The 22,671-nt window shown below is 65.7% G+C and overlaps 2 protein-coding genes and 1 non-coding gene across 7 annotated transcripts in view; 2 read left to right on the top strand and 1 right to left on the bottom strand.

Moving 5' to 3' along the window:
• Window positions 1–9,390, top strand: part of AP1B1 (adaptor related protein complex 1 subunit beta 1) — a 28,839-nt gene extending 19,449 nt beyond the window's left edge. The window contains exons 14-23 of one of the 3 annotated variants that reach the window (XM_064168283.1): window positions 1,034–1,223; window positions 2,354–2,374; window positions 2,708–2,737; window positions 2,840–2,968; window positions 3,558–3,703; window positions 5,071–5,200; window positions 5,655–5,739; window positions 6,148–6,234; window positions 6,859–7,013; window positions 8,405–9,390. In XM_064168283.1, coding sequence (XP_064024353.1) covers window positions 1,034–1,223; window positions 2,354–2,374; window positions 2,708–2,737; window positions 2,840–2,968; window positions 3,558–3,703; window positions 5,071–5,200; window positions 5,655–5,739; window positions 6,148–6,234; window positions 6,859–7,013; window positions 8,405–8,479 — 1,048 coding nt within the window. In that variant the 3' untranslated portion in view covers window positions 8,480–9,390. The remainder of the gene's footprint in view (window positions 1–1,033; window positions 1,224–2,353; window positions 2,375–2,707; window positions 2,738–2,839; window positions 2,969–3,557; window positions 3,704–5,070; window positions 5,201–5,654; window positions 5,740–6,147; window positions 6,235–6,858; window positions 7,014–8,404) is intronic. The other 2 variants (XM_064168284.1, XM_064168285.1) reach the window with 2 other exon arrangements.
• On the top strand, window positions 3,771–3,875 carry LOC135189090 (small nucleolar RNA SNORD125). Its single transcript, XR_010307921.1, has one exon. It is a non-coding gene; the product is annotated as a small nucleolar RNA SNORD125 (small nucleolar RNA).
• Window positions 9,391–11,235: 1,845 nt separating the features above from the next.
• GAS2L1 (growth arrest specific 2 like 1) lies at window positions 11,236–22,286 on the bottom strand. 3 transcript variants are annotated; one of them, XM_064168291.1, is made up of 6 exons: window positions 21,846–22,286; window positions 20,030–20,686; window positions 16,650–16,757; window positions 15,440–15,536; window positions 13,813–13,957; window positions 11,236–13,132 (listed from the first exon to the last, which is right to left on the bottom strand). In XM_064168291.1, exons 2-6 carry the CDS (start codon window positions 20,672–20,674, stop codon window positions 11,950–11,952), a joined length of 2,178 nt encoding a protein of 725 aa, XP_064024361.1. In that variant the 5' UTR covers window positions 20,675–20,686; window positions 21,846–22,286; the 3' UTR covers window positions 11,236–11,949. The 3 variants fall into 3 exon arrangements, with proteins under 3 accessions (XP_064024361.1, XP_064024359.1, XP_064024360.1); XM_064168289.1 differs by having other exon boundaries at window positions 20,030–20,683; window positions 21,846–21,942; XM_064168290.1 differs by lacking the exon at window positions 16,650–16,757 and having other exon boundaries at window positions 21,846–21,954.
• Between the last annotated feature and the right edge of the window lie 385 nt (window positions 22,287–22,671).

Raw genomic sequence — 22,671 nt, 5'->3', positions numbered from 1 at the left:
TCCACACAAGGAGACTCCACAGCCTCTCTGGGCAGCCTGTGCCAGGGCTCTGGGACCCTGCCAGGCAAGAAGTTGCCCTTGTGCTGAGCTGCAACCTCCTGTGCTGCAGCTTCCATCCATTGCTGCTTGTCCTAGCCCAGGCAGCAGTGAGCAGAGCCTGTCCCCCCTCCTGGCCCCCAGCCCTCAGATAGTTACAGACATTGCTTCAATCCCCTCTCAGTCTTCTCCACACTCAGCAGCCCCAGGGCCCTCAGCCTCTCCTCACCAGGCAGTGCTGCAGTCCCCTCATCATCCTCACAGCCCTCCCTTGGACACTCTCCAGCAGTTCCTGTCCCTCTTCAAATGGGGGAGCCCAAAACTGAAGGCAGTGCTCAAGATGAGGTCTCAGCAGGGCAGAGCAGAGGGGCAGGAGAACGTCCCTGGATCTGCTGGGCACACTCTGCTCAATGCCCCCCAGGACCCCATTGGCCTCTTGGCCCCAGGGCACATTGCTGCCCATGGATGTTCTCCCCCAGCACCCCCAGGTCCCTCTCCTTGGGGCTGCTCTCCAGCAGTCACCTCCCAGCCTGTCCTGGGGCAGTTTATTCTCCCTCCCCAGGGGCAGGACTCTGCACTTGGCCTTGCTGAACCTCCTTTGGTTCCTCTGTGCCCAGCTCTGCCTGCCCAGTTCTGGCTGGATGGCAGCACAGCCTGCAGCTGCCTCAGCCAAGCCTCCCAGCTTGGTGTCAGCAGCAAACCTGCTGAGCAGCCTCTGTCTGTGCCCTCGGCAGTGGCATTGGTGAAGATGTTGAACAGCACCGGGCCCAGCACTGATCCCTGGGGGACTCCACTGGTTACAGCTTCCCAGCTGGCCCTGGCACCCCTGAGCGCCACTCTCTGACCTCTGCCTTGTACCCAGTTCGCTGCCTGCTCTCCCATCCCGCCCCTGCCGAGCTTGCCGGCTGGGGGTGTCGGGGGCTGGAGCCCTGCGGGCTCTCTCCTGCCCCCCCGGAGCTGCCCCGCACCTCCCAGCCCTGCCTTGCCTCCCCCGCAGGAGCGAGAGCGCCGAGAGCCCGGAGGCGCCCGCGGGGGCGGCCGAGCAGCCTGCAGTCATCCCCACCCAGGGCGACCTGCTGGGCGACCTGCTCAACCTCGACCTGGCCCCCCCCGTCAGCGGCGCCCCCGTCGCCGCCCCCCTGCAGATGGGCGCCGTGGACCTGCTGGGAGGTGGCCTGGACGCCCTGGTAGGTCACAGCCCCCGCGGGGGCCTGGCAGCTCCGGGGGGTGCCTTTGTGTGCCCAGGGACCACAGAGCCGGCAGGGCTGGAAGGCTCCTCGGGGGTCAGGCAGCTGCAGCCCCCTGCCGTGGGCAGGGACACCTCCCGCTGGAGGATGAGGCTGGGATGAGGCTCCCAGCACCTCCCCGGCAACCTGTGCCAGGCTCCCAGCACCCTCCCAGTGAAGAACTTCTTCCAGGCTGGGTCTCCCCATTCCCAGCTGTGCTGCATGCCCACAGGCCTGTCACTACCTGGCAGCCTCCCAAGTCCCTCCCCAGCTTTCCTGTGGCCCCCTGCAGGTACTGGGAGGCCACAAGAAGGTCTCCTCGGAGCCTTCTCCTTGCCCCACTGAAGAGCCCCAACTGCCTCAGCCCTCTGGGCAGGTTGCTCCTTGGCTTCTTCAGCTGCTGAGGCCAGAGGAGTGATGCACCCTCCTCTGGCCTGGCCCCCCAGACAGCTGGGGCAGGGCAGGGGTTGGTGCCCCTGGGCACCTTCCCTCGGGGCACCTGGGGTCTGGCAGATGCTCCTGCTGCAGGTTGGCTCTGGTAACCCCTCTGAACCCCACAGCTGCCTGCTGCGGGGCTGGGCTGAGCTGTGCCCCCTGCCAGCCCGTGGGGTGCCTTGGCAGCAGGAGATGAGGAGGTGCTGGATTGTCCTGCTGGGAATGCAAGCCCAGGAATGAGGGCTGGAAGGCTCTGGCTGGCACCACTGCTGCTGGGTGTCTCTAAGGAGAAGAGTTTGGTGTTTCCCCTCACACAGTGCAGATCCCCTCCCCAGGAGGGGCAGTGGGGGGGGTCTCTCCTGGTCCCTCAGCCCCCCAGTGCTGCCCTGGCTCTCTGTGGGCTGCCAGGGTTTGGTGCCAGGCAGGTGCTGAGCGCAGGGGGTGGGACAAGGCCCTGGTCATGCTCTGTCCCCTGGCTCCAGGGCAGCCATGGGCAGCCAGCTGCCTGAATGGCAGCCTGAAGGGACTAACCTCTCTTCCCTCCTGCTCTTCTCTTCTCTCCTCTCCTCTCTCTGGTGTGGTTCTGCCTCTGCTCTCCTGGCTTGCCTCTGCATGTGCCTGCCTCTCCTCTGCACCCTGCCTGCTTCTGCTTGGAGATGGGCGACGAGTCGGAAGGGGTATGGACCTGCCTCAGCCCCCTGCACCATGCCCACCCCTGCCCCCGCCTCCTGCAGGCTGAGGGCTCCACTTTGGTGCCCCAGTGGCACTTTGCCCCCCTCTGGGGACAGCCAGGCCCCAGACAGCTGCTGTTGGGTCTCACGCCAGGCTCGGGGCTGCTGCAGCTGGAGGCCTGCTGACTCTGGGCCCATGCTGGCTCTCCCTGGTGCTGTTGCAGTGCCCTTGAGGGCTCTCTGCTTTTGGAGTGCCCTTGAGAGGACCTTTTTTGGGGCCCCCTGTGCCCGTGGTGTGCCAGCCCCTGCCCCTGCTGATGCCCCTTTCTTCTGTTGCAGCTGCGAAGCGATGTGGGAGGCAGCCCTTCTGTGAGTGCTCCTCAGCTCTCTGCATCCTCCTCCTCCTCCTTCTCCTCCTCCTCCACCCTGCCCCAGGGTCCTCCCCATCACTCACTCCTTTTTCTCCCACAGATGGGTGGAGGCATTGGTGGCACCTTTGCACCAGCACCCAACCTCGGGGCACCCCTTGGCCTGGGAGACCTCTTCGACCTCACCGGTGGGGTGGGGACCCTGTCAGGGTCCTATGTGGCCCCCAAAACGGTGAGTGGGACCCCCCCTCCCCCGTGCTGGTTGCTGGCAGAGCTTAGACTGGTCAGTGTGCTCCCCAGGGTGGCACAGGGAGCCAAGCAGAGGGCAGGGCTGTCGTGGGGAGATGTTTGGAGAACCCCGGAGCAGCATCCTGCAGCTCTGGCTGGGCTGGCACCAGCTGTGCCTGTGCCTTGTGTTGGTAGCTGTGGCACAGCCTTGGTTTAAACTCCCTCTGTGGCTCTGCCCAGCTAGGGAGCACCAAATGCCAGCCTGCCAGCGTGGTGAGGGCTGGATGGGACCTCTGGGCATCAGCCAGTCCAGGCCCCTGCCAAAGCAGGGCACCCACAGCAGCTTGCCCAGGAGCACAGTGGCCAGGGGAGGTTGGAAGCTCTGCAGAGGAGACTCCACAACCTCTCTGGGCAGCCTGCCCCAGGCCTCCAGCACCCTCACACCAAGCAAGGTTCAGATGGAACCTGCTGGGTCCCAGTTTGTGCCCAGTGCCCCTTGCCCTGTCCCTGGGCACCACTCAAAGGGTGGTGGAAGCCCCAAAAAGGCTTTATTTGGGGTACAGCTCCAGGTGGTTTGTGTCTCCTCACCCCAGGTCTGGCTCCCTGCCATGAAAGCCAAGGGGCTGGAGATCTCTGGCACCTTCAGCAGGCAGGTGGGCTCCATCTCCATGGACCTGGTGCTGACTAACAAGGCCCTGCAGGTCATGTCTGACTTTGCCATCCAGTTCAACCGCAACAGGTGAGGTCCCCCCTGGGCTGGGGCTCCCCCCTGGGGGCAGCTGTGCAGCCAAGGGGCTGGGAAATGGGTTGGGCAGAGCCTCTCGTGATGATGCTTCTGTCTCTGATGGCTGTGGTGGTGATGAACATCAAACCAAGGCCTCTAAGAAGTTGCCTGAGGAGGCTCTGGGCTCTGACCACCCAACCAGCTCTGGGCTCCTCTGTTGAAGAGGGACAGGGATCTGCTGGAGAGAGTCCAAGGAAGGGCTGTGAGGATGATGAGGGCACTGCAGCACTGCCTGGTGAGGAGAGGCTGAAGGACCTGGGGCTGCTGAGTGTGGAGAAGACTGAGAGAGGATCTAAGCAATGTCTATAACTGTCTGAGGGCTGGGGGTCAGGAGGGGGGGACAGGCTCTGCTCACTGCTCCCTGGGCTAGGACAAGCAGCAGTGGATGGAAGCTGCAGCACAGGAGGTTGCAGCTCAGCACAAGGTCTTCTTGCCTGGCAGGGTCCCAGAGCCCTGGCACAGGCTGCCCAGAGAGGCTGTGGAGTCTCCTTGTGTGCAGCCTTCCCAGGCCTGTCTGGCTGTGTTGCTGTGTGCCCTGAGCTGGGTTGTGTGGTCCTGCTCTGGCAGGGGGCTGGACTCAGTGAGCTCTTTGGGTCCATTCCAGCCCTTGGCATCCTGTGAGCCTGGGGTCCTTTATTTGTCCTCCTGAAGTGATGCTTCCTGTGTGAGGGACACCACAGGGATGGGGCTGAGGAATGCTGTAAGAATGCCTGGGAGGAAAGGGGGAACCATGGAGCTGCCTGGGGGTGCCCCAGGCTGGGCAAAGCAGCAGCCAGCCTGGTCCTGGGCTGGGCAGAGGCAGCAAGATGAGAGGGGATGCTGCTGAGGTGGGGCTGGAGAATGATCCTGGTGGGGATCTGAAGTCTGAGGAGATTTTTAGCCTGAAGAAGAGGAGGCTGAGGGCAGACCTGAGTGCTGCCTACAGCTACCTGCAGGGACATTGTGGAGAGGCTGCTGCTGGGCTCTGCTCACAGGAACTGGAGACAGGACAAGGAGGGAATGGCCTCAAGCTGAGGCTGGGGAGGTTTAGATTGGGCAGTAGGAGGAACTTTTCCCTGGAGAGAGTGGTCAGGCACTGGAATGAGCTGCCCAGGGAGGTGGTCAGGGACTGGAATGAGCTGCCCAGGGAGGTGGTGCAGTCACCCAGCCTGGCTGTGTTTCAGGGAGGTTTGGATGTGGTGCTTGGGGAGATGGTTGAAGGTGAATCTTGTCGAGTAGGGTTCCAGGTTGGACTTGGTGCTCCTGAGGGGCTGTGCCAGCCTGGCTGTGTCTGTGACTGTGTGAGCTTGACCCTTCCTTGACCTCCTTGGGTGTCTCTCCAGCTTTGGGCTAGCCCCAGCAGCTCCCCTTCAGGTCCACGCCCCCCTCGCCCCCAACCAGTCTGTGGAGATCTCCCTCCCGCTGAACACTGTCGGCTCTGTCATGAAGATGGATCCTCTGAACAACCTCCAGGTGGGGAAAGGCCTGGGGGGGTCCCAGCAGGGGCAGGAGGAGCCCCCGGGGCGTGTGATGGCAGGAAGCAGGCAGGAGAAGCGCTCAGCTCTGCTGCTGGAGCTCACTGCCGTCCAGCCCCACACAGCCTTCCTCTGTGGACCCTGCAGGGCCCTCACTGGCAGCAGCAGAGCTGAGCCCTGGCCAAGCCTCTGCTGCCAGGGTCCCAGCACAGGGGGGAGGTGGAGCTGCAGTCCCAGGAGGGAGCTGGGAGAGAAGGCTGAGGGGACGCAGCCCTGGCAGCTCCTCTTGCCCTGCACACTGCAGGTAGCTGCCAGATCCCTGCCTCTGGTGCTCGTGGGGTGATGCCCAGCTCAAGAGGGATGGGGTTGGGATGCTTTGGGAATCCCTCTGGGAACCACTCAGCTGCTGTGGAGCAGAGCTGCTGACCCCCTCCGTGTCCTTTGCACTCCAGGTGGCAGTGAAAAACAACATTGATGTCTTCTACTTCAGCACCCTGTACCCACTGCACATCCTCTTCGTGGAGGACGGCAAGATGGGTGAGCTGGGGGGCTGGGGGGGCTGTGCCTTCTGCCCCTGGGCTCTTAGGTGCCATCCTACCCCCTGAAATCCTGCTGACCACCTTCCAGGCCTGGGGATGGAGTTGGGAGCCAGATGCCTCTGGTGACTTGGAGCAGACAGGGATGTGGTCGTTGCCAAGCTGTGCCAGGGAGAGCTTCACTCTCTGCTTCTTCTGCCTTAGCCCAGGCACTCTCCAGCCTCTCCCCAGTGCCACCGTAGCTTCCTGACCCCCCCAGCAGATGGCTTTGCTGCTGCTGGTCTCCGGAGGCTGCTGGAGGAGGGGTGGCAGCAGGGCAGGGTGCCCAGCAGTGATGTGGCAGCATGGGCCCTGCGCTGGGCCGCCCTGGGGAGCCTCCTGAGGGTGTTGCTTTGCCTCCTGGCTGCAGAGCGTCAGATGTTCCTGGCCACTTGGAAGGACATCCCCAACGAGAACGAGGCCCAGTTCCAGATCAAGGACTGCACCCTCAGCGCAGGTGGGTGGGAGCCGCGGGGAGGAGCCAGCGCTGCTGCTGCCTGCTGAGCAGCTCAGCTCCCCCGCCCGGGCTGCAGGGGCAGCAGAGCTCTCTGCTCGCCTCCTCTCCAGCGGGCGGCTGCTGCTGTGCTTGCCCTTGGAGAAGCTTGGCAGCTTCGGAGGCTCTCTGCCTGCTGGGTCCATCCCTGTTGCTGAGCACAGGTCCTCTGTCCACCCTGGCGTCAGTCGTGCTGCAGAGGAGCTGAACTGAGTCATGCAGCCCTGCTGCTGCTCAGCCTGTCTTGGCCAGCCCCAGGGGCAGAGTGAGCAGGAGCCAGGAGCAGGCTCCTTGGCACCTGCTCACCTTCCAGCTCCTTCTCCAGGAGACCTGGTGCCAAGTAGGACGTTGCAGAGCCCCAGTAGGAACAGCCAAGTCCTTTCAGTCCTGCTGGCAGCAGCGAGCAGGCCTTTGTGGAGCCAGGAGCCCCTGGGGAGGACCTGGGAGCCAGGGTGAATGGAGGCCCTCTCCTCCCTGCCTGGGGTTTGGCTGTCCTGGGAGGCATGAGGGGAGGAGCTGGAGCCAGGAGCTGGTGGGCAGCCCAGTGCCCTGCACGGAGCAGCAGCTCTCCCCTCCCCCCATCTGCAGATGCTGTCAGCAGCAAGCTCCAGGGCAGCAACATCTTCACCATCGCCAAGAGGAACGTGGAGGGCCAGGACATGCTCTACCAGTCCCTGAAGCTCACCAACGGCATCTGGGTGCTGGCAGAGCTCAGGATCCAGCCCAGCAACCCCAGCTTCACGGTACAGCCTTCTCCTGCCTGCCCCCTGCCCGCCCTGCTGCCCACACTGCCTTCCCTGCTCTGTGCCCAGAGCTTGGGGTGATCCCTTGGCACATCTGCGGTGGTGGGACCTAACCCCCCCAAACCCAGGGTGCTGTCAGTGCCAGTGCTGGTGTCTCTCTCACACGGGGAGGGTCAGATGTGGACTGTGCTGGGCTGTGCAGCAGCATTTCTTCTCTGCTGGTGCACCGTGGTGGCAGTGACAAGAAGCAGAGAGGTCCCAGCTCAGCCCCCTTTCGTGGGGCATGCCCAGCTCTGCCTGTGTCCTGAGCAGCTGCAGAGCTCAGCCCTCAGACTGGGCATGAGGCATCCCCAGATCCTGCTAGACCCAGCCCCTTGCCCACCCCCTCCCTGGCAGCGGGTTCCTCTGGGTTGCCATCAGCTGTGCCACCTTGACTCACCTCTCTGTGTCTCCGTGCCCGCTGCCCACGCCGGCCTGCCTGCTGCTGCAGGACCTGGAGGTTAGCAGAATGGTTTTCACCCTGGCTTTGGGCTCTGGCTGCCTGCTCCTCCCCCCTCCTGCCTGCCTTGGCCTGCCAGCTGCCTGTGTGTCTCGTGCTGCCTCTCTTTGGTGGCACTGCCATGAGGCTGGTGCCAGAGCTCTGTCAGAGTGGACGTTTGTGGAGGGTTCAGGTGTGCCCACCTCCTTCCTTGGCCCCTTTGGGATGGGGAGAGCTGCAAAGCCTAATCCTAAGGGAATGCTTTGGAGGGTCAGGGTGTTCTCACCACCCTCCTTGGCTTGCCTGGCAGGAGGCAAGCTGCAAATCCTGATCCTAGGGGAAGGTTTGGAGGGAGGTGGGAACACCCTGACCCTCCTTGGCTTGCCTGGGATGAGGAGAGCTGCAAATCCTGATCCTAGGGGAAGGTTTGGAGGGTTGGGGTGTTCCTGCCTCCCTCCTTGGTTCCCTTGGGATGAGGAGAGCTGCCAGTCCTGATCCCGGAGGATTCCTCCCGGAGCTGTCCCTTTGGGCTTCGAAGCTAATTGAGTTCGGGGCCGTTCAATGTTTAATTGCTGAGCAATCCCCGGAGGGGCCTCCTGCTGCTTGGGAGAGGAAGATGCCTGGGGGGGAACCTTTCACCCTCCAGCTACCCCAGGAGCTGCTGCCTGTGCCTCTGCCTGCCCTGCTGCCCCCCTGCCTGTGCTGCATGTGGCTGTCTCTCCGGGGGGGGAGGGAGCTCCAGCAGCCCAGGGAGGGTGCTCAGGGGCCTCGATGCCTTTGGGCTGGCTACAAGAAGGCACTACAGGAGCCCCGAGGGCCGCTGCAGCATGCAGGGCTTTGTGCTTCGGGGCTGGTGGCTCGCTGGTAGGGGGCGAAGTGCCATGACCCTCTCCCCCCTCCTCTCTCCCCGCAGCTGTCCCTGAAATGCCGAGCACCAGAGGTGTCCCAGTACATCTACCAAGCCTATGACACCATCCTGAAGAACTGAGGTGCAGCAGCAGCCCCTCCTCCTCCTCCTCTCCTCCCGGGGGCAGGACCCATGTGCATGTCTCCTTTCTCCTCCCTGCTGACTCCCGACCAGCCCCGGGGCCCCAGAAACGGAGCTGAAGCTCCCATCTGCGGTGCTGCTCCCCCCCTGCAGTGGGGCTGGGAGGAGCAGAGGAGGGCAGGGGGAGGGGTCCCAGCCTGTCCCTGCATCCCTGTAGCAATGGGTGTGTGTGATGCAGTGTCCTCGCCGGTGCTGTCCCCCACCTCCAGGAGTCCTGTTCCTCCCTCTGCATCCCTCCCACTGCTTGGTTTTTAGGGAGCTGCTTCCCTCCTGCCCTGCAGCACTCCCCCTCCCTGCTGCCTGGGGAGGGGTCTGCTGGAGGCTTCAGCAGCCCTGGGCTCATGCTGAGCCTCTTTTGGGGACCCAAAGTGCTGTGGGATTGGGTGGCTCTGGCTGCAGATGATTCCCCCCCTGGATTTGGGGACAGAGCAGGTGGGACACAGATTTGGTTTCTTCCTTCCCCCAGGCTTTTGCCTCTCTCTGGGGTCTGTTTTTGCCCTGGTTCAGGAGCACTGTGGGTCAGCTCCCAGCCCTCTGGAGAAGGTCTCCTCCCCGTGGGAGCTGCTTCCAAAGAGGAGGCCTCCAGGATCTCAAATTTGAGGCTGTACTTCAAAGTGCAGGAAACCCCCCCCCCCAAAACCAAACCCAAACCAACCCCAAAAGGACTTTTCCAGCCCCAGACAGAGTCTGTAAGGGTTTCAAGCATCAACTCCCAGCCCCACAGCTCCTTCTGCTCCATGCTGTCACCCATGGGTGCCAGAGAGGAGGTGCCACCTTCCCTTGGGGTGCCACTTTCCCCCTTCCCCCCATCCTCCCAAAATAAAGCCATGGGTCCCCCCCACACACACCTACCAGTGTTTGGTGCAGGAAATCTCTAATATATAAAGTCCCAACCTCCTGCTGCTCAGTGCTGTTCAGTCAGGGCAGGGCCAGCTGCGTGCAGGCCAAGGGCAGAGCTCCACACTTGGGCCACAACAACCCCAAGCAGCTACAGGCTGGGGAAGGAGTGGCTGAGAGCAGCCAGGCAGAGAGGGCCCTGGGGGTGCTGGCAGAGAGCAGCTGCAGATGAGGCAGCAGAGTGCCCAGGTGGGCAGCAGAGCCAATGGCATCCTGGGCTGGCTCAGGAGCAGTGTGGGCAGCAGGACAAGGGAGGTTCTTCTGCCCCTGTGCTCAGCACTGCTCAGGCCACATCTGCAGTGCTGTGTCCAGTTCTGGGCTCCTGCATTGCAGATGTGGAGGTGCTGGAAGGTGTTTGGAGAAGGGCAGCAAGGCTGGGGAGGGGCCTGGAGCACAGCCCTGTGAGGAGAGGCTGAGGGAGCTGGGGGGGTGCAGCCTGCAGCAGAGGAGGCTCAGGGCAGAGCTCACTGCTGCCTGCAGCTGCCTGGTGGGGTTGGGCTCTGCTGCCAGGCAGACAGGGAAAGAAGAAGGGGACCCAGGCTCAAGCTGTGCCAGGGGAGGTTCAGACTGGATGTTGTTAGGAAGGTGGCAGAGAGAGTGATTGGCACTGGAATGGGCTGCCCAGGGAGGTGATGGAGTGGCTGTGGCTGGAGGTGTTGAAGCCAAGCCTGGCTGGGGCACTTAGTGCCATGGTCTGGTTGGTTGGGCAGGGCTGGGTGCTAGGTTGGACTGTTGGAGCTTGGAGCTCTCTGCCAGCCTGCTCGCTTGTCTGACTCCGTGTCACAGGCAGAGGGGGCTCCGTGCCGGGGCCGCGGTGCTCCCTTGGGAAGCAGGATGCTGTGGGCTTCCTCCCGGCAGTGCCCTGCCCCCAGCCCGCAGATAAAGGTCCCCTGCAGGTCCTGCTGACCTTGGCCTCTGGCTCGGCAAGGCCTGAGGCAGCAAATTCCCCAGCGCTGGGCATGTGCCAAGGCACCAGGGCCAGGATGGTCAGCAGGAGGGTGAGGAGCAGCCCACACTGGGCCGTGGGGTGCCGTGCTGAGGGGGCACAGGGACCCCTCCCAGAGCCTGCACCCCTGCTGGGCTTGAGGGACATGCTCAGTAGGGAGGGGCAGCAGCGCTCCTGCCAGGCACCCTGCTGGGCACAATCACTGTCACTGGGAACTTGTACCACTCTGGGGCACCTCCTGCAGGACTGGTACTGCTCCAGCACACACCATGGGGCACCAGTCCAGCTCCCCAATGCCCCACAGGGCCTTGGCATTGCTGTGGGGCACCCCACGGGGGTCCAAGGCACCAGCCCTGCTGCAGGAGACCCCATGGGTGGGTTGCCAGTCCTGCTTTGGGGCCTGGCACTGTTCTGGGACAGCCTGCAGGGTACTGGCACTGCTCCCGGGGAAATGCAGGGCAGGTACCCACAGTGGCCACACTGCTTTGGGACCCCTGAAGCCAACCTCAGCAGGTCCACCCCCGGTGGTGCCTCCCAGCCTGCCAAGGGCTCCCTCAGTCACGGTGCTCCTGGGGCAAACAGCTCTTGCTCACAGGGCACTTTGGTCTCCAGGCAGCTCTAAGAGCTTTGGGCACCTGCAGGGGTCTTAGATGCAGCTGAGGGGTCCCTGTGGCTGCCGTGGGGTGCAGAACCCTGGACCCTACCCTCACCCTGGCTCTCCTGTGTGTTCCCACCCCTGCCAGCTGCCCCAGAGCCTTCCTCCCGCGGGGTTCTCACATCCCTCCCCCTTGGCAGGTCCCACCTCCCTCAGAGGGTCTTGCACCCCCAGGACAGAGGACTGGAGGCAGTGGGCTCAGCTCTGGTGGTCTTTACTGGCTTGGGGAGACATGCGGGGCCGGGGGGCAGGGCAGGGCACCACCGTGGCCTGGGTGGGCACCTCCAAGCCCAGCCTTTTGTCGGGGATGTGAACACAGGCTGTGGCCAGCACTGCAGCCAGCTGCTGAGGGGGCTGGAGAGGGAGAGCTGCCCCCCCCTTGCCCTGAAGCACAGCTTGTGACAGCAGCCTGCACGTCCCCAAGCCGCCGAGCTGCGGAGAGGAGACAGAGGGGGGGACAGGAAGGGCAAGAAGAGAAGATGCTGACAAGAGGACACGAAGGCATCCACGGAGCAGAGGAAAAGGAGTGTGGAGGGGTGAAGACACAGATGGGACGAGAAGAGCTCCCTGCTCTCCAGCTCTGCCCCCAGGTGCCCAAGACACAGCTGCCTGCTCCAGCCACCGGCACCACGGCCGCCCTCCGGCCGCCCTCCGCGGGGCCGCTCCCCCCCGCAGCCTGAGCTCTCTTTGTGCCTGCCTGGCACTGGGGGCTCCTTTGCAGGGCCCAACCCCAAGTGCCAACTGTCCCCAGGTGAAGGAGCTCCGCAGCCGCCCCAGGGCAGTGCCCGTCACCCGGGCGAGGCCTCTCCACGCGGGTGCCATCTCCACCAGCAGCTCCGTGGTGTCCCCAGGGGATGCTGGGGGGCTTCTCCCCCGTCCTGCTTGCCACCCGTGGCCACGCAGCTGGGCACCTCACGGCCAGGCGTCTTCATCCAGCCCCCCACGCTCCCGCGGGGCCCAGGCGGGCTCCAGGAAGGAGGAGAGGACACTCTGCAGAGCCCCCCAGGGCTTGGGGGGGCTGCTGCTGCCGGGGGCCCGCGGGGCTGCCCCGTAGCCCCGCGGCGTGGGGATCCTGGACGGCTTCTTGTGGGGCTGCGTGTCCAGCCGGGGCTTGGCGCAGGGGCGCGGCGAGGGCGCGGGGGCGGGAGGCACCGGCTCGGGGACCGCAGCGGGGCCGTGGGGCGCGGCGGGGAGCTCCTCTGCCAGCTCGTCGTCCCCCGGCGCCCAGTCGGTGTCGGACTCGGGGCCGCCCCGCGGCTCCCTGGCGTCCCAGGAGGCCGGGAAGCAGCTGCTCTCGTCCGAGGAGCTGGAGAGCGCCGCCCGCCGACCACCGTCCGGCGCCTCGGGGGCCGCCGCCGGCGGGGGACCGGCGCCGTTGCCGCTCCGGCGCCCGTCCTTGCCGAAGACGTTGAGGGAGGACGAGGAGGACGAAGAGGAGCAGTAGGCCGAGTCGGCGGCGCCGGGGGGCGGCGGGGGCGCAGGGGGCCCCTCCCGGTCCCGGTCCCGGTCCCGGTCCTCCATCTCCTGCATCATGCGGGTGTTGGCCAGGAACTCCTCCTCCAGCCGGCGGAAGAGCTGCTGCTCCTGGCCGGGCTCCAGCCGCAGCGGGGCCCGCAGCCGCCGGCCCAGCTCCTCCAGCTCCCGCTCCAGGGCCTCGCCGCCGCCGCCGCCGCCGTGCTGGCTCTCGGCCCCCCGCCACTCCTTGCCGCCCTCCTGCAGCGAGGCGCGGCGCGGCGCGGGGGCGCGGCCGCGGGCGGGGCTGGCGGGGCGGCTGCCGGGCTCGGCCCGCGTCCACGAGTGCTGCCCGTGGCGGCGGCGGATGAGCAGCAGCGGCGGCGGCGGCGGCGGCGGCCCCGGCCCGGGGCGGCCCTGGCTGCGCGCCCGCGGCGCCGCGCGGGGGCTGGGCACGCGGGAGCGGCCGCGCTCCTCCGCGCGCGCGGCCTGCGGCGGGAGCCCCCCCCGGGAGGGGTCGCGGGGGCGGAGCGGGGCCGGGGGGGGCCCGTCCCGGCCGGGCGCTGCGGGGCCGCTCTGCGCCGAGCAGCCCGAGGAGTCGCTGTCGCCCGAGCAGCGGCGGGCGCGGGGCTGCTCCCGGGGCCTGGGGGCGGCGGGAAGGGAGAGCAGGGCGTGGGGGGCGCTGGGAGCGGCAGGGCACCCCCAGGGCACCCCCAGGGCACTCCCCCAGGGCCCCCCCAGGGCACACCCAGGGCACTCCCCAAGGGCACCCCCCCAGAGCGCACCCAAGGCACTCCCAGGGCACTCCCCCAGGGCACCCCCCCAGGGCCCCCCCAGGGCACTCCCCAAGGGCACCCCCCTAGGGCACCCCCAGGGCGCACCCAAGGCACCCCCAGGGCACTCCCCCAGGGCACTCCCCCAGGGCGCACCCAGGGCCCCCCCAGGGCACTCCCAAGGCACTCCCAGGGCACTCCCAGGGCACCCCCCCAGGGCACTCCCCCAGGGCACACCCAGGGCATCCCCAGGGCCCCCCCGAAGGCACCCCCAGGGCGCACCGACTCCCTCCAGTTCCACACCTCCCTTCCACCGCCCGTTCCCCCCGCTCCGCCCCTCCGGTGCACCCCCATGCCCCCCCTGCCCCCGCAGCCTCGCATCCCCAGGGCCCAGCCCCCCCTGCCTGCCTGCACCCGCCCCCCCCCCACACACCCTGCAGGCTGCTGCACACCGACAGAGGCTGCAGGGCACCAGGCCTCAGCCCCACACCAGGGGCCACGCACCGAGGGACTGTGCCCCCCTCCCCAGCAGCATCCGTGGGTGACCTACCTGAGTGTGCCGCCTGCAGAGGCGCCGCTGGCACGGGGCCGGCGAGGGGTGCTGGGGCTGAGGGCGTGGGGGGGTGTGGAGAGGCTGCCAGGAGCTGCTTTCTGAGGGGAGAAGCCTGAAGTGCGGGCTTGAGGCAGGCGGTGAGCTGCAGACGGAGGCGCCGAGAGGTCAGGAGGGCAACCCCTCACCACTCCCTCCCCCCACCCCCGCAGAGTGTTGGCATCTGCCACTGCCAGCCCAGCTACCCCCAGGCTGTGTGCTGACCTCCTCAGGAACCCATCTGGCCCCAAACTCACCTTTCGTAGAGTCACAGAATGGGTTAGGTTGGAAGGGAGCTCAGAGCTCAGCCAGTTCCAACCTCCCCTGCCATAGGCAGGGACACCTCCTGCTAGAACAGGTTGCTCAGGGCCTCATCCAGCCTGGTCCTGAACACCTCCAGGGAGGTTGTGGAGCACAGAAGCACCCAACGTGATCTTTGATCACGTTGGGTGCTTCTGTGCTCCACAACCTCCCTGGGAAACCTGTGCCAGGCTCTCACCTCCCTCACCCTGTGCCAGGCTCTCACCATCCTCACCCTGTGCCAGGCTCTCACCACCCTCACTTCTCCCTATCATCCAGTTTCAACCTCCCCTCTGCCACTTCAAACCCATTCCTCCTCCTCCTCTCATTACAGGACCTTGTCAACAGTCCCTCCCCAGCCCTCCTGTAGCCCCCTGCAGATATCGAAAGGACACTCCATGCTCTCCTGGAAGCCTTCTCTTCTCCAGGCTGCAGAGCCCCAACTCTTGTAGTCTTTCCTCCACTTTTTCCCCTCTTTTTCAGCCAGATCAGCCCAGCCCCAGGGAGGAAGCAGCCCCAGAATGCAGCTCCAGAGAGAAAGCAACCCCAGTGTGCAGCTCCAGGGCGAAAGGAAGCAGCCCCAGGGAGGCAGCAGCCCCAGAATGCAGCTCCAGAGAGAAAGCAGCTCCAGAATGCAGCTGCAGAGAGACAGCAGCCCCAGAATGCAGCTCCAGAGAGAAAGCAACCCCAGTGTGCAGCTCCAGAGAGAAAGGAAGCAGCCCCAGGGAGGCAGCAGCCCCAGAGAGAAAGCAGCCCCAGAATGCAGCCCCAGGGAGACAGCAGCCCCAGAATGCAGCTCCAGAGAGAAAGCAGCCCCAGAATGCAGCCCCAGGGAGAAAGCAGCTCCAGTATGCACCTTCAGGGAGAAAGCAGCTGCAGAGAGACAGCAGCCCCAGGGAGAGAGCAACCCCAGAGTGCAGCTCCACAGAGAAAGCAGCTCCAGAAAGCAGCTCCAGAGAGAAAGCAGCCCCAGGGAGAAAGCAGCTCCAGTGTGCAGCCCCAGAGAGAAAGCAGCCCCAGAGTGCAGCTCCAGAGAGAAAGCAGCTCCAGAAAGCAGCTCCAGAGAGAAAGCAGCCCCAGGGAGACAGCAGCCCCAGAGAGAAAGCAGCCCCAGAATGCAGCTCCAGAGAGAAAGCAGCTCCAGAAAGCAGCTCCAGAGAGAAAGCAGCCCCAGGGAGAAAGCAGCTCCAGTGTGCAGCCCCGGAGAGAAAGCAGCCCCAGAATGCAGCCCCAGAGCAAGCTGTGAGCAGTGGAGCAGAGCGAGTGGGTGTGCCTGGGAACAACTCACCGAGGGAGGCACAGCGACATGGGTCATGCTTGTCCAGGTAATGTTCCAGTGTGTCCCAGCCGCCACCCACACGCACCATCACATGGCTCCTCAGCACCTGTGGCACAGACCCCGCTGCCTGTCACCCAAACTGCCACCCCCACGGCACCTGGCAGCACCTGGCAGCCTTCAGAGAGTCACAGAATGTCAGGGGCTGGAAGCAGAGAGCTCCAAGCTCAGCCAGCCCAACCTAGCACCCAGCCCTGCCCAACCAACCAGACCATGGCACTAAGTGCCCCAGCCAGGCTTGGCTGCAACACCTCCAGGCACAGCAACTCCACCACCTCCCTGGGCAGCCCATTCCAGTGCCAATCACTCTCCCTGCCAGGAACTTCCTCCGCACATCCAGCCTAGACCTGCCCTGGCACAGCTTGAGCCTGGGTCCCCTTGTTCTGGTGCTGTCTGCCTGGCAGCAGAGCCCAACCCCACCTGGCTACAGCCTCCCTGCAGGCAGCTGCAGGCAGCAATGAGCTCTGCCCTGAGCCTCCTCTTCTGCAGGCTGCACACCCCCAGCTCCCTCAGCCTCTCCTCACAGGGCTGTGCCCCAGGCCCCTCCCCAGTCTTGCTGCCCTTCTCCAAACACCTTCCAGCACCTCCACATCTGCAATGGAGGAGCCCAGAACTGGACACAGCACTCAAAGGGTGTCCTGAGCAGTGCTGAGCACAGGGGCAGAAGAACCTCCCTTGTCCTGCTGCCCACACTGCTCCTGAGCCAGCCCAGGATGCCATTGGCTCTGCTGCCCACCTGGGCACTGCTGCCTCCTCTTCAGCTCCTCTCTCCCAGCACCTCCAGGGCCCTCTCTGCCTGGCTGCTCTCAGCCACTCTGGCCCCAGCCTGTAGTGCTGCTTGGGGTTGTTGTGGCCAAAGTGCAGAACCCTGCCCTTGGCCTTGTTCAGTCTCATCCCCTTGGCCTCTGCCCACCCATCCAGCCTGGCCAGGTCCCTCTGCAGGGCTCTGCTCCCCTCCAGCAGCTCCACACTGCTCCTAGCTTGGTGCCATCTGCAAACTGCTGCTGCTGGACTCAATCTCGTGGGGAAGCAGCTTGGGGCCCACCCCACTCTGGTGTCCTTCGGGCTGGGTCCCTGCTGTCCCCCAGGGGGAGGAGGGGGGTGAGGGGGTGTGGTGTAGGGTGGGGTCGGGAGGGGTGTGAGACGCGGCCGTGGCTCTTACTCGGACGAAGATGAGGGTGTTGGAGTCGCCCACTTTGTATTTACCCTCCGAGACCTTGACCATGGGGAACTGAGAGGGGCAGGAGCAGCAGCCCAGGATCTCCCGCACCTGCCAGCAGAGAAGGAAGGGGTTGGTGGGGTGCAGACCCCCCCATTATAGGGCTGGCCCCTAGAGATAGGTGACCGTGGTGTGGGCTACGTAGAGCTTGGGACCCCCACAGTCACCCCTACCCAGTCTGGCAGCTACATTCCTGCCTGTACCTGCTGGGTGGGTTTGGGTGGGAGCCTCAAGCACCCACAGCACCCACACGTTGTGGGAGAGGGGCTCGAGGGGGGGCTTCCTATGGCTGGCCCCTCCCTGAGCAGGCTGAGAACAGGCACAACTCTCCAGCTCCCACCAGCTCTGCTCTGGCACCACACATGGAGCCCACCCACCCTGTGACCCCAGGATGTGGGGAGCTCAGAGCAGCCCCAAAATGGGGAAGGAGGAGAACTCCCCCCCCCCCATTTCACAGGGATTTGTCCCCCTCCCAAGCATCCTGATATGGGGCAGGGCCCTCCAGCACCCCACAGCTCCCAGCAGGAAAAGGTTAAAACCTCTTTTTGTGTGTTGCCTCCCACCCTGAACTTCAGCACCTGACACCACTGCAAAGCAGAGGGGAGGTGTGGGGCTTGCTAGGTGACCCCCCCATGGCTGTGCTGCCTGCCCCACTCCTACTCCATTCTTGCCCCCTGGCCTGCCCTTCTTCTACTTCATTCCTGTCCTGCTCTTGCCCTGCTTCTGCCCCATTCCTGCTCCACTCCTACTCCTGCCCCACTCCTCCCACACTCCTGCCTGGCTCCTGCCCCATTCCTGCTCTACTCCTGCCCCACTCCTTTCCTACTCCTGCACCATTCCTGCTCTACTCCTGCCCCACTCCTTTCCTACTCCTGCACCATTCCTGCCCTACTCTTCCCTGGATCCTGCCCCCCTCCTTTCCTATTCCTGCCCTGCTCCTCCCTGGCTCCTGCCCCATTTCTTCTCTACTGCTGCCCCACTCCTTTCCTACTCCTGCTCCATTCCTGCTCTACTCCTGCCCCACTCCCTTCCTACTCCTGCTCCACTCCTGCCTGGCTCCTGCCCTGTTCCTACTCCATTCCAGCCCCGCTCCTGCCTGCCAGCTGCCTGCTGGATCCGGGAGGGCTGCCCTGCCCAGGCTGACGTCAGGGATTAGGCTGGGAGCCACAGGGGGGACGCGGGGACGCGGCTGCATCCTGCCCTGCTCCGAGTTGGACACAGATGCACTGCCCCCCCTGCCTTACCCCTTACATTTTGGGGCTATCTGATGCATTTCTGCTGTTCAGTTGTTTCTTTAGCCCTGCCCGTGGCGGTGTCCAGCTGGGGCAGGATCTGGCTGCTGTGATTCCCATCCGGGGTGACCAGGTCAGCCCCAACCCGGGTGCGGCAAACCGAGGCACGGGGAGAAGGGAGGTGGGGGAGGGTCCTGACCCTGCTGCCATCCCGCTGGGGTGGAGGGGCATGGGGACAAGCTGGGCAGGACCTGGCCCCTCTGGCTCCTCCTCAGCTCCAGCACTGCCCATAAAAGCCAATGGTGAGGAATTACACAGCTGGGAAAAATGCAGCCAGGGCTGGCAGCACTGGGCCTGGGGAGGGGAGAGGGGGGGTCCACGGGGGGGGGGGACACTTTGTAGTGTGTGAAATGTGGGTGCAGGATGTTCCCTACACACCCCCCAGCCCCTCAGCCTGGTGGCTGCAGAACTGAATGAGGAACTGGGGTTTCAGTTGAAAAAAAGCAGCTTTGAGCTTAGGGAGTCAGGGGAGGGCAACCCCCCCCCGGCCCAGCCCCGTGTCCCCCCCGGGCCCTGCACTAATCCCTGCCTCACACGCGGGACGTGGCCTGCACCCGGCCTGCCTTTAATCCCTCCTGAGCCTCCTGGCCCCGGGCTGGGGGGGTCCCTGCGCCCCTCCTGCTGGAGAGGGCACCCCAACAAGCCTGCCTGACATCCCGAGCCATGCAGTGTCCCCACGGCTGATGGCCACTCGTGCCAAGGGGCTGGGAGGAGGAGGGCAGGAGCAGCGTCCCGGGGTGAGGACTGCTCTGTCCCCCCCCCGCTGCTGCCATGGGGAGGAAGTGGCAGGGGTGACACCCATGTCCCTCCCTGTCATTATAGCCACGGCACCAAAATAGCCCTGCTCCTGATGGCAGGAGGCTCCACTGAGCCTGGGGGAGCGGCTGGAGAGGACCTCCCATGGGCCATGGAGAGCCTGGGTGGGTGGGTGGGTGGAGAGAGGATGGGCCATGGAGAGCCTGGTTAGATGGATGGAGAGAGGATGGGCCATGGAGAGCCTGGTTAGATGGGTGGAGAGAGGATGGGCCATGGAGAGCCTGGTTAGATGGATGGAGAGAGGATGGGCCATGGAGAGCCTGGGTGGGTGGGTGGAGAGAGGATGGGCCATGGAGAGCCTGGTTAGATGGATGGAGAGAGGATGGGCCATGGAGAGCCTGGTTAGATGGATGGAGAGAGGATGGGCCATGGAGAGCCTGGTTAGATGGATGGAGAGAGGATGGGCCATGGAGAGCCTGGTTAGATGGATGGAGAGAGGATGGGCCATGGAGAGCCTGGTTAGATGGATGGAGAGAGGATGGGCCATGGAGAGCCTGGTTAGATGGATGGAGAGAGGATGGGCCATGGAGAGCCTGGTTAGATGGATGGAGAGAGGATGGGCCATGGAGAGCCTGGGTGGGTGGGTGGAGAGAGGATGGGCCATGGAGAGCCTGGTTAGATGGATGGAGAGAGGATGGGCCATGGAGAGCCTGGGTGGGTGGATGGAGAGAGGATGGGCCATGGAGAGCCTGGTTAGATGGATGGAGAGAGGATGGGCCATGGAGAGCCTGGTTAGATGGATGGAGAGAGGATGGGCCATGGAGAGCCTGGGTGGGTGGATGGAGAGAGGATGGGCCATGGAGAGCCTGGGTGGGTGGATGGAGAGAGGATCTTCCACAGGCCACAGCCTGGGTGGGGGAGCAGAGGAGATTTCTCACACTCCACTGAGGACCTGGGTGGGTTAGTGGAGAGAACCTCTTAGAGGCCACGGAGGGACAGGTAGGGTGGGTGGAGAAGTACATCCCACAGGCCGTGGAGAGCCTGGGTGGGTGGAGAAAGGACCTCCCCCAGGGTGGACAGGGAGGACCTCCCCCAGGCCATAAAGCCTCCTGCTGGCTGCACAGACAGGACTCCCCGGAGCCATAAAGACAGGTGGGACCTCCCACGGCCCACGCAGCACCTCCCTGGGTGGGCAGGCATCCCGTTGCGTGGACAGAAAGGACCTCCCCGCTGGGCTGCCAGCCATGCCCTCCCCATGCCCGGGCAGCAGCTCACCAGCTCGTCCAGGTTCTTGAGGTCGCAGAGCGCCACGGGCCGAGCGCTGCCTGGGTAGGTGCCCGCCTGCTGCCCCCGGCTCTCCTGGCGCCTGCCCAGCGCACCGCCGGCCATGTGGTCCCTCATCTCCTCCTCGATCTCCTCCTCCATCTGGATCAGCATGGGGGCCAGCATGCCGAACTTGGAGCCCCTCCTGGCCACCTCCAGCAAGCAGAGCACAAAGTTCTTCTCGTTCTTCTTCAGCACCAAGTCGTTGGTCTCGAACATGAGGACGTCCTGGATGCCCAGGTCCTGCCGGCACCACTGGATGAAGTTGGAGACGTTGTCGCGGGCGATGAAGGAGCCTGGCACCACGTTCTTGGCCTGGAAGACCACCTCGTGGTGGGGCAGGCGCATGCGGGCGGCCGCCTGCGGGTGGCGGCGCTGGAAGTCGCGGGCGGTGCGGTTGACGTTGTTGGCGTGGCGGCAGAGGTGGCAGCCTGTCTCCAGGCTCTCCAGGAAGGTGTCCGCCTGCAGCTCCAGGTCGTAGAGGGTGTTGAACCACTCGGCCAGGTCCTCCTTCATGGCCTCCAGGTACTCCTCGCTGGAGCGGAAGGGACGGATGCTCCTGGAGGCGGCGGACTGGATGTGGCTCGGGTCAGCCATGCTGGCTACCTGCTGCGCGGGGGGGGGGGGGGGCAGTGAGGACCATTGGAGCCAGGAGGAAACAACCTCCCCTCCCCCCGGCGCCCACCTGCCACCAGGAGCTGCTGCCCAAGCAGAGTTTGCCCACCCAGCATCACCCCCCCCACACCCTGCCGCCCCCTCTGTGCCCACCCATGGGTAAGGCCCCTGGGAGCAGGAGAGTCGCCCCCCTCCAGAACCTGCCCTGGCAGCACCCACTCCATGGCCCCCCCAGCCCCTGTCCCACCACTCCCTGTCCTTCCCCCACCTTGGGTCCCCTCCACCTCTGCTCCCCAGCCCTCTGTCCCCTCCCCCTCGCCTTCCCCCATCCTCTCGTCTCCTGCACCCCACTTTGCCCCCCACCCCCTGCCCCTCCCTGCCTCCTGTCACCCCACCCCTTGCCACCTCCCTTCGCATCTTGTCCCCTTTGCCCCCCGGGGGTTAATGAATAACTTGTTCCGATGCTCCCCCCCCAGGCCCAAAGCTGCCCAGTCATGGTGGCTGCCCCCACCCTGTGAGCAGGTGACACCCCCATGAACCACGGTGGCAGGGGCAGGGAGACATCCCCACACCCCCCACTACCCTCCCCACACCCTGGGGGGTGTCCCTTGCCCTGCCGGGGGGGCGATGTGCCTTGCTCTGCTGCTGGGAGGAGAGGGAGACAGTGTGGCTTGGGGGGATGTGCCTAAGGGAGGGGGCTCCCCCGCTTAGGGGGGGTCTGCTCTGTCCTGGGGGGCAGTCCCTGCTAAGGGGCGGAAGGGTGTTCCCTCGGGGGGGCTCTCTGCCGAGGGGGTCTGGCTCTGCTGTCTCTGTCGGGGGGGGGCAGTGTCTCTATGCCCAGGGCTCCCTCCTCTCTCGGCGTGGGGGGTGTCTCTCTTGTGGGGGCATCTCTGGGGAGGGTCCCTTTTGTGCCGTAGCCGGGGGGGGTCTCCTGCACGGTGCGGGGGGGGCTCTGTTGTGGCCTATGTGGCCTGGGAGGGGCAGGGGCGAGGGTCCGCACCTGCGAGGCAGATGCCGACTTGTGCGGGAAGCACCCAGGGGGAGGGGGCAGCGACGACAGGGGGAGAGGGGCGGGGGGGGGGGGGCACGGACATGCAGGGACAGGGACAGCCCCCCCCACCCCATGCGCCCCCATCCCCCGCCGAGCACTCACCGCCGGTTCCGCTACCGCCGGGCCGGGCCGCGCCGCCCGCCCCTTCGCCGCCGCGGGCCGGGCTGCGGCTTCCAGCGCCGGGGGGGCCCCGCCGCCGCCGCTGCCCCCGCGCAGCCCCCCGCCGCCATCCGCTGCTTCCCGCTGCTGCCGCCGCCGGGCCCGGGCAGGGGCCGCAGGGAGCCGGGAGCGGAGCGGGATCGCCGCCGCCTGCCCGCAGCCCCGGCCGGGAAGTTGGAGGCGGCCCAGGGAGGGCCGGGACGGGAGCGGCGGCAGGGCCGGGCGGGGACACGGCGGGAGCGGGGGCGGGGGGGGCGACGGCGACACTGCCACTGCCACACACCCCCGCCCCGGGCCGGGCGTGGTGCGGCGGGGAGGGGGGGCCCGCACGACCCGGGGAGCACCCCCCCGGCACACTGCGGACCCCTCCCTGCCCGGTGAGAGCGGTCACGGCGGGGCGGGACCCGCAGCCCTTGGAGCTGGGGGGGGCTCGACTCACCCCCATGGGGATGGGCTGCGGCTGTCGGGGGGAGAGGTGCGGAGCTGGGGCGGTTAACGGGAGCTGGGCGCGCTGAGCCGGGAGCTCGGGGATGCTCCGGACTGCGGAGGGGCCTGGGGGCTGCTGTGCCCGCGGGGGGGGGGGGGGGCGAGAAGGGCTGAGGGGCGCATGTGGGTGCTGTGGCTGGGGGCGGCAGAGGTACTGAGTGGGGGGTTGAGAGTGCTGTGGCTTGGGGGGGGTTTGGCCTTGAAGGTGCTGTGGTTGGGAACGGGGTTTGGGGAGGTTGAGTGTGCTGTGGCTGGGGGTTGGGGGTGCTGTGTTTGGGGGGGT

This window comes from Pogoniulus pusillus, chromosome 30, assembly GCF_015220805.1.
Source record: "Pogoniulus pusillus isolate bPogPus1 chromosome 30, bPogPus1.pri, whole genome shotgun sequence".
Taxonomy (NCBI): Eukaryota; Metazoa; Chordata; class Aves; order Piciformes; family Lybiidae; genus Pogoniulus; species Pogoniulus pusillus.
Note: the sequence above shows the minus strand (reverse complement) of the source record. Positions and strands in the feature narration are given on the sequence as shown.